This window comes from Callospermophilus lateralis, chromosome 7 (assembly GCF_048772815.1).
Source record: "Callospermophilus lateralis isolate mCalLat2 chromosome 7, mCalLat2.hap1, whole genome shotgun sequence".
Taxonomy (NCBI): domain Eukaryota; kingdom Metazoa; phylum Chordata; class Mammalia; order Rodentia; family Sciuridae; genus Callospermophilus; species Callospermophilus lateralis.
Genome location: NC_135311.1, coordinates 126,752,906 through 126,761,928, shown reverse-complemented (window position 1 = coordinate 126,761,928; position 9,023 = coordinate 126,752,906). Strand labels below are relative to the sequence as shown.

The 9,023-nt window shown below is 62.9% G+C and overlaps 1 protein-coding gene across 1 annotated transcript in view; it reads right to left on the bottom strand.

The window, feature by feature from the left end:
* Runx3 (RUNX family transcription factor 3) overlaps window positions 1-8,617 on the bottom strand; it is a 46,251-nt gene extending 37,634 nt beyond the window's left edge. The window contains 1 exon segment of the mRNA XM_076863198.2: window positions 8,560-8,617. Within this exon segment, the coding sequence (XP_076719313.2) occupies window positions 8,560-8,617 (58 nt within the window).
* Between the last annotated feature and the right edge of the window lie 406 nt (window positions 8,618-9,023).

Genomic DNA, 9,023 nt, shown 5'->3' with positions numbered 1-9,023 from the left:
GCTTTCTCTGGCTATCGAGAGCACCGCGTCTATTTTTCAGCCTCCTGGATTCCCTTAGGTGTTCTATAACATGGAGTGCCCCCGGGTGGCGTTGGTGGTTGGATCCCCGTTTCCCCTCATGTTCTTCCTGGTTCTAGAATCTGCAGGGCATGGTCCTGGCCAAGGCCTTAATTTGTTGTTCTTGTTGTTTACATTGTGGCCTCAGGAAGGATGGAAGCCTGCACGGGTCAAAAGAAGGAAGCGGGGAGGAAGGCTGTGTGTGTAGGGAGTAGTGAGAATCAGGCTGGTGCCGGAGAGCTCTGTGGGCGCTGCTCACACACGGATGTGCTGCGGGTGGGCGGAACGGCGGCCTGGTCTACTTCAGAGCGTGGCCCTGTGCATGCCCTTTCTAAGAAGCCTTCTGGAAGTTTTTGGGAAGGGCCTGGAGGTTCTGTGGGTGAAAGAGGAGGAACGTGTCACCTCACCTGGGCAATCAGGGTGGGCTTCACGGAGGTGATGGGACTGAGCCCTAAGGAAGAGGCGGCATCTTCCAGGACAGTCTGGCGGGCTGACTTGGACGTCAGACACACCCTGGCATGAATCTGGGCCTGGCCAGTTACTAGCCACGTGGCCTTTGCCGAGGGGCCTCAGTTTCCCAGCCTGGGGAATGGGACCATGGTAACAATGACAGCTACTGCGCAGAGGGTGGGGACTGAGCACAATGAGATGCACTTGCAAAGGAGCCACCCCGAGGCCGAGTGCACAGGAAGTCATCGACAAATGTGGTTCCCTCTCCCTTTCTCATTTCCTTTTCTCTTCAATGTACGCGAGCAGGCTGCACCGCCTCCCCGGGTCTGTTTGTGTTTTCGTCTCCACAGTGAGGGTGGTGGTGCCCACCCTGAGCTACGATGAGGACTGGGTGGGGTTGAGGGGAGCATTATAGCCACCCCAGGAGGCTGAGGGTCTGCAGAGGTGGGGCGACCTCAAGGGGGTTCGGCTTGAACCCCAGGGACCCTGGAGCTGAGAGCATGTCTGGAACTGTCCAACCGCAAGGCTTGACCAGGACGCCTCTTCTCCGGGCCTCAGTTTCCCCAGCTACAGTGCTGGCCAACTGGAGAGGGGCTTCCCAGAGATGCCCTCTGTGCACATGTGGCTAGCGTGTCCACCCGGCGTGCTCACTTCTGCATGCCCAGGGCCAGATCAGTGCTCGTGTATGCAGTAGATACGCAATAAATGTCCAATGAATGATTCGTCACGTCATATCACCCAGCCACTGAGGATATGAGACTCCGAGGGAACAGCCTCTTCAGGGACTCACCTCCAGACTCTAGGGACCTCACCTCAGGCCACAAGCATGTCCTGAGCACCTGCTGTATGCATGGCTCTGCCCAGCCCAGGAAGAAAGCAGCAGCCCCAGCAGCTGGGGAGAAGCCGGAGGGGCTCTGAGGGAGGGCGGCCAGGGGCCTGGAGCCCTGGATGGGGGAACTGACGCCCTAATCCTGGGAGGGTGGGGCTGCCTCTTCCTCTTTCTTTGGAAAAAATAAAAAAGCGTTTCCCTCCTAAATCTAAAAGTCCGACATAGTCAGTGTTTCAGAGACTGGAAAACACACAGTCGCCGAGTTTCAAATCACACTACCCTGCCGCAGTCACACCCTACAGCACGGACTGACTGGTCCGTCCAGGCTCCTAAGGTCACCTTGTTCTCAGAGGTGGCTTCCTTCGCCCCTTGGGAAGAGCCCTGGCCCCTGGGTGGGGACTCAGGGTGCAGGGCTGGGCTTCCCACGGGACCCCTACCCACCTCCCTTTCACTCTCTCCTCCACCTGTCCAGGTGCCTCTTCCCAAGATGCCAGGGTGCTGTGGTCACAGGTGACACCTCACAGATCCCCCATGTGGCTGGGCAGGCTCAGGCTCCCTGAGGGGCAAGTCCTGAGGACGGACAGGTGTAGGGGCTGTGGACTGTCCTCAGCCACGGGCACCCAGGTGAGCTGAGCTTGGAGACAGGGGCATGCCCAAAATGGCCCCCCTCCCAACCTCCCGGCTTTCATTTCGCCTCCTCCCCGCTGAGCTCCCTTCCCCATTTCCCTCCTGAGCCCAGCTGAGCCCAGCCCCGAGGATGTGGCCACACAGGTGCCTCTGACGGCAGGGGACCTGCCTTGACCGGAGCCTGGAGCCCGGATGGGCAGGGCCTCACCCTGCAGGGCCCGGTGCTCACAGGGGATCTCAGTCACCAAGTCCCACGGGGAAGGGCACCTGGGGGGCTGCGGTGGCCTCCCCGCACATGGCAGCTCCCCTTGCTGCCTTCCCGCCCACACGTAAGTCTGAAGTTTTTGCCAAAAACCCTTTTCCCAGACTTGAAAGAAAACCCCAAAGAGGAACCTAAACCCTGAGCCGCGGCCCCGATTGGCCGGGAGGCCCCGGGCTGGTCCAGGCAGGCGTTTCAAAGAAAAACCAGACAGCGAGGGGGAAGTGGGGGGAGCTGGCCTCCCCGGCTGACCAGCCGGTGGCCTTTACGTCCTTCCGTCACTCACCGCTCTCTTCTTCCTTCCCTCCATTCATCAGCAAGAGACGCCACATCCACCCGTGAGCCTGCCCCTGCTCCGAGGACCAGAGGACCCCAAGACCTGGGGAAAGGGTCAGGGCTCCCAGAGGGGACGGTGAGGGCAGCTCTGTCACCTCCCTGTCTCAGCTCAGAGTCAGAGAGACTTTCTTTTTCACAAGGGAAGGAAGGGTACTGAGCAGCATTGATCTCTGGCGTTCATGGAGCCTGGACGCGGCCCCCAGCTCTGTATGAATGATCTCATCGAGTCCACCCAACGGGCCTCCAGTGGGTTCTGTGAGTTATGTCCATTTTACAGATGAGAAGACAGAGCACAGAGAGGAGAGGTGCATCTCCCAAGGCCACACAGCGAGAAGGCAGCCTGGCCTTTTATGTTGTATTTCATGCCACCTCCTCACCAAAGAGCGCCCTCTTCTCCACCTTCACCCCTGGGAGCCCTTGTCACAGGGCCTGACCGTCTCCAGGTCCCCTGCTCACTCAGCTCTGTCTAGTGGGGAAAGCCCGGAGCCAGCGTTGGAGAGAGGGGACCATCAGGAGGTGGCCCGTGCTGACTGAGGCTCGACAGGCCAGACAAGGCAGGTGGGGCTCAAGGCGGGGCCATCCACTCTGTGCCACCACCCTCTGTGGCCAGTGTCACTGGCCCTGTTTTACGGAGGAGGAAATTGAGAGCAAAGGGTCTAATTAGCAGGGTCTAATTACTTGCTACTGAGCAGCTTGGACCCGAGTCTGTCTGACCCCTAAACAACAGGGAAGGTGGGTGGCGGGTCCTTGGAGGCTGGAGAAGTGGCTGTCCTGTTGCCTGATGGGTCTTCCATAGACCACACCCCTCCCGGACCCCAGGTTCCCTGTCTGTGAAACGGGGAAGGGGCTCCCTCCGCCTCCCAGCTCCGACGGTCCCCTGGATGGGCTCCTGTGCCTTCTCAAGACCAGGGTCTTTCCACCATTGCACCCCTGCCCTGTCACCCCAGGGGCCTCCTTCAGGGGGCACTGCTTCAAGACCAGTCCTGGGAGGCCCCGGCTGCAAAATCCACTCAGACCCCAAGCCCTTCGCCCCTTGTGCCTGGGCTGAGCCTTGAGGCTGAGCCTTGAGACCAAGCTTTGAGGACAGAGCTCCCTGGTGGCTGCAGGTGGCCTGGGGAGACTCCTGGCAGAGGGGCTGTTTGAGCTCAGCATGGAAGATCGGGAGGACTCCCGGCCACCCCTGGACACACTGGTGGTGGATTCGGCGGAGGGCCTGCAGGTGAGGAGTCCCAGGAGACGCAAGGCCAGGATTTCGGCTGCCCCACTGCACCTGAGGCCAGCCTCCCTGCCTCTCAGGAGCCTGGACTCAGGCTCTGAAGCCAGGGTTTCCCTCTAGTCATTGCTCCCTTCCAGCCTCCGAGAATGTTCCGGGAGGTCAGGCTTCGAGCCCTGCTGCTCAGGGGCTTCTGTGTCCCAACCCCTCCCCCACAGGTAACCAGCTCGGCTTTGGTGCGGCCAGCTCAAGGCCCGGGCGTCAATGGGCCCTCTATGTGACCAGCAGGGCCGATGGGGCTGCCGCTGGCTGTCATGGGCACGGGCGAGGCCTGGACACACAGTCCCACTGTGTGGGGCCGGCTCATGACCGGCCTGTGGGCAGTGGGGGCTCCTAGGAGTGCCCTTCCAGCCTGGGGGGCACTTTGGACAGGCAGGGTGGTCTGGGGAGATGGCGTGTGCCGGGTGGCCTCAGGAGCCGCCATCAAAGAGGCCCGGCAGACGTGGCGCCAGGCAGGCCCGGCAGCAGGTATGGAATGGCTGCGGTCAGCCTGTCCATCCTTGAGGGCCCCGGGGGGCGGAGGAGGCCTCCACAGCCGATAGACTTGGGGTGAACAACCTTCCAGGCTGCCTAGGGTTTGGGGACTTGCAGCTCAACCCTGGAGAGTCCCCCCACTGTGGGCTACTGCCTGGGGCTCAGGACAGGACACGGCACTGACCTCACTGGCCCAAGCAGCTTCCTTCCTGTCCGGTGGCTTCTGAGTCACCGGCTAGCCCTGTCCTGGCTAGACGTGCCCAGGGCCATTTCGTCCACCCGCTGCCCCCACACAGGTCCAGTCTCATCTCTCCCGGGCATCTCTGGGGCAGAGTTGCTGGCCAACCCCATCTCTAAAGAGAGGCCCACGGCCACACTGGAGAGGCCCCGCGCAGGCCCGCAGCTGGCCCTCCGGCCCTCCCCGCCCTGCATGGCCCTGCAGCCACCCCGCGGCGCCCAGGACCCTCCTGCCTGCCTTCTGCACCCCCCTCGGGGCTACTCCTTCTGCCTGGGCTGAGCCTCTCCCCCTGGTCACCTCCTGCAGGACTCGGGGACTTGCCCGCTCCTTCCCCGAGGCCGGGGTCAGGGGCTCTGTCTGAGCTCGCAGACCCCGGGTCTTCCCCCTTGTGACACATGCCCTGGTGCACTTTTCTGTGGGCACGTCCCTGTCCCACCCGACGGTGAGCTCCTAGGATGGAGAGCCTGGCAGGTAGGGAGAGAGCAGAGGCATCCTCTGAGCCAGGACCCTGGGCCCGGTGCTCCATGCACAGTGCTCCCAACAGCCCACGGGTTGTGGCCATCGTCACCCTTTCAGAAGAGGAAACTGAGGCACAGACCCCTGCCCAGGTGAGCTAGGGAGGGCAGAGGCAGGACTCGAGTGGCGGGGACCTGAGTCGATGAGTGGAACTTGTGCCCTCTCCAGGGGCCCTGGAAGCCACACGGGACGGTGTAGGTCCCTTCCCTCCGTTCTCTCCCTGGAGGGGACCCCGTCGTGTCCTCAGGAGAGAGCGTCCGCCTGCGAGGTGAGGTTCAGAGGTGCTGACGGGGCCTGCCCACGGGGGCTCAGGAAGCTGCTGGCCCCTCCTAAGCTGGGTGGACCCCAGGGTCTCCAGGGCCACTGCCTGAGCTGTCAGATGGGGAAACTGAGGCCAGAAAGGGACCCAGAATGAGGCAGTCATCGGTCCCCTCCTGTTTGTCAGGTAGGAGGCGTAAAGACCCCTTGTCCTGCCTGGGAGGCTTCTGGGGACCTCTGACCCTCCCCTCTCTTCCGTCTCAGGGACACAGGCCGCCATCTGTGTGCAGCCCCTGGGGTGAGACTCTGGCCTCACCCTGGGCAGGGCAGGGACCCCCCGAGGACTCCACCTTCCTCCCAAACTCCTTCCTCCCCAGAGCTGGGTACCGGCAGGGAAACCTCGGAGCTGGGTGCCGACGGGAGGTGGCCCCTCAGCCTGAACCTCCAGGCGGCCATGCTCTTCCCGTCTCAGGAGGCCTCCCGTCACCAGTTGTGTCCCCATGCCCACAGCAGGGACAAGGCGAGATAGGATGCCTCATCCCCAGCCGGCCCTCGCCACAGGAAACTAATCAGAGTGGGTCGCGCTCTGGCCAGCGGGGTCTCTGGGGAGCTGGGGCTCTGGGACCGTGCTGGGGACCCCCTCTAGAGGGGGACGGCAAGGCAGAGCTCCCCACAGAGGCGGGCCACCTTGGGGAACACCCAGTACAGCCCACTCCTCCCCTAGGACCCAGAATGTCACCCAGCCCAGCGGAGCAGAGCCAGGAGGAGGAGCTGTCCCCAAGCTTGGGCTGCACATGGGAACCTCTCTGGGGGACTTACCCAGACCCAAACCCAACAAGTTCTGTTTCCCCAGTCTGAGCTGAGAACCAGAAGTGCAATGTTTTAAAAGCTCTCCAGGGTTGGTGACGAGGTGGCTCCCGACACCTTGCCCAGGGCCGGGGTGGTGCAGCCTTTGGAGGCGGCAGGAAGGAGGAAGAGGAGGACAAACAGAGCCCTTTCCCCTCCATTAAGACCCCTGGACGGCAGCATCCCCACGTACGATGGTGAGACCTGCAGTTCTTGACCTACGTAGGGCTCAGGGGTCCGTGAACTTGGGCCACCTCTAGATGAAATGCAGCATCTTTCACCGTGACCGTGTCACCAATGGAAGTCACAGGTGTTTCTCGACCTCAGCCGGTCGTCACAGATCATCCCACAACACCGTTCTTGCTTATCGCTGCGGCACCGTGGCCTCGCCACTCAGTGAGTCCCTAAAGCGGCGCAGGGTCACCACCCACCAGGCCTCCTCTCCAGGGCAGTGTGCTCGGGGTTGCCTCCAGGCTTCCTGACACTCCCGAGAGGTGGGTCGCTCCCAGCAGGTGGGGGACCCTGCGTGGGCCATGTGGGGTCAGAGCCCTGAAGAGGGGACCCAAGGCTGGAGCACGTGGGGGACAGAATTGGCACCTGTGGCCCTGTGAGCCTTAGGGACAGTGTGTGGGACGCAGACCCCTGAGAGAGCGTGATGTAGGCAGAGGGCCAGAGCCGCGTGGACGAGCCTCTCCGAGGGTCAGCCCGGGCCCCGGGGCCTCGCCCTGGACCACAGCCTGGGGGCGGGGGCACCTTCTGCGCCCTGTTGCCCAGGACCGGCCTGCTCTGCCAGGGGCTTCATGTCCTGGGCACACTCTGGACCAGAGCCTCCAGCTGTCCCCTCCCTTTGCCTTTGGGCTGACAGCGGCCACCTCCTGGGCTTATCAGGAGAGGACCCCGGGCCAGCACCGAAGCCCTGTCTCCCGAGGTCCCTTTGTCTTAAACCCTGCATTTCTCCATCTTGTTCGCGGAGGGAGAAGCACAGATCACAGAGCCCCGGCAAATGGTTTTTATAAACTCTTATTTTCTTGCCACAGAGCTGCCTTTAATTAGCTCCGAGGACTACAAAGGGAGTGTTATAACAGCAGCCCAGGGAGGAAGGAGCCCAGGGCCGTGGGGCTGCTGCTGCCGGTCACCAGCCACAGCCGGGTTTGGCGGGAGTACCCCCCCACCCCGCCACCACGGAGGGCCCATCTCCCCCACCCCCCAGTGGGCCCTGGGGACCCCCTCTGAGCCTCAGCCCCAGCAGGGAAGCGCCTCAGCTGAAGCTCATCGCCAAGCACCCAAGTGTGTCCCTGGCCAGAGCCGGCTGCCCCAGGACTGGCCCTGAGTTGCTCTGGTCAGCCGGCAGCCAGGCAGGAGAGAAGGGCGGATGGCCCGGCTGACCTGGGTATTTCACTGACCACCTCGGCTCAGGAAAGGCGGTGCGACCCCCAAACCCTGACCGTCGGTCCCCCTCAGCCATCCTGTCCTGGAAGACACGGGTCCCTTAAATAACGCGGCGGCACAGCCCCAACCACAGCCCTCCCTCGCCTCAGAATCCCAGGGGACACTGTTAGGGTCACAGGGAAGTTAGGTGCCCAGGAAGCCACTGGTCCCTGGGACTCAGCTGAGAGGCTCCAGACCCCAGTCTCAGGGCCATCGCCTCCTCTGGGCTCGCGCTGGGGAGGAAAGTGCCCGAGGGTCGCACGACTGCCCTAAGGACCAGGCACAGGCAGGGACCCCCCTCGGGAGCCTGGACCCCAGTCAGAGGAGGGGCATCCCGGACCCCCATCCTTGCTGAGGAACACAGCCCAGAGCTCTGGGACCCTCTGGGTCATGAATAGAGGCAAAAACCACCCCAGAAACACTTTCTTCTCCACCGTGACCAAGTCCACCACCTCCCCGAGACCTTCCCCCGACTCCGCAGACGCAGCTTCGGCAGAACAAGTTCTCCCCAAAGCCCGTGGCCTGGTCCTCCCAGAGAGGAGGCTCAGCCTCACCCTCACCGGCCTCCTCGGCCGTCCTCTGAGCCGCCAGCCCACGTCTGGTGGCAGGTCCAGGCTCTGGCGGGCCAGGGGCTGGGACAGCAGGGCCTGGAGCCCGTGAGTGAGGCGGGGGGCCAAGGGCCATGGATACTCCCCCTTGTCCTCCCACCCCAGACCCTCTGAGCTGGCCCTGGAGGCCAGCGGCACTCGTTGTTGCACAGTGTCCCCACCTGCTGAGGGGGGAGGTCCCACAGCCAAGGGACCATGGGGGCCACCAGCCCATCTCCCCTCGGGCTGCGGGGGGCCAGGGGATTCAGGTAGACAACCTCGCCCTGGAGGGACGGCAGGTGGAGGGACGTGGTCCTGGGACGCGGCTCCCCACCCGCCAGGGCTGGCCCAGGACAGGGAGCCTGGGCCGTGGTTACTCACCGCGGACGAAGGTGGGCGAGTAGGTCGGGAAGGAGTCGAAGATGCTGTTGGACGCCATGCCGCGGTCCGCAGGGGACAGAGGCCAGCCCTGGGGGCTGGGCTGGGGCCTCCTGGTTAGCTGTCCTCCTTTTCTGGTTTGGTTTTTTTATTTTATTTTTTTTTCTAGCTACTTTTGAAAATAAAAGGGGGGCGGGGGGGCTCTTTGTTTGTTTGGGGTTTTCTTGGCTGTGTCCCCCCCGGCTGCTCAAAAAAAGGAAAAAGGAAAGAGCCGGAGCCTGTGCGCGGGAGGGTGAAGAAAGTCCCCGAGGAAAGTAAGTTGCTGTTTGTACCCAAGAATTCGGATCCCGGTCCCACAGGAATGTCTGGCCACAGACTCAGCAGCGCGGCGCACGCAGCCTGGGTCATTAGACGGCGGCCCGTGGAGGCCGGCTGCAGCAGCCAGGCCCCGTGGCCCGGAATGAATG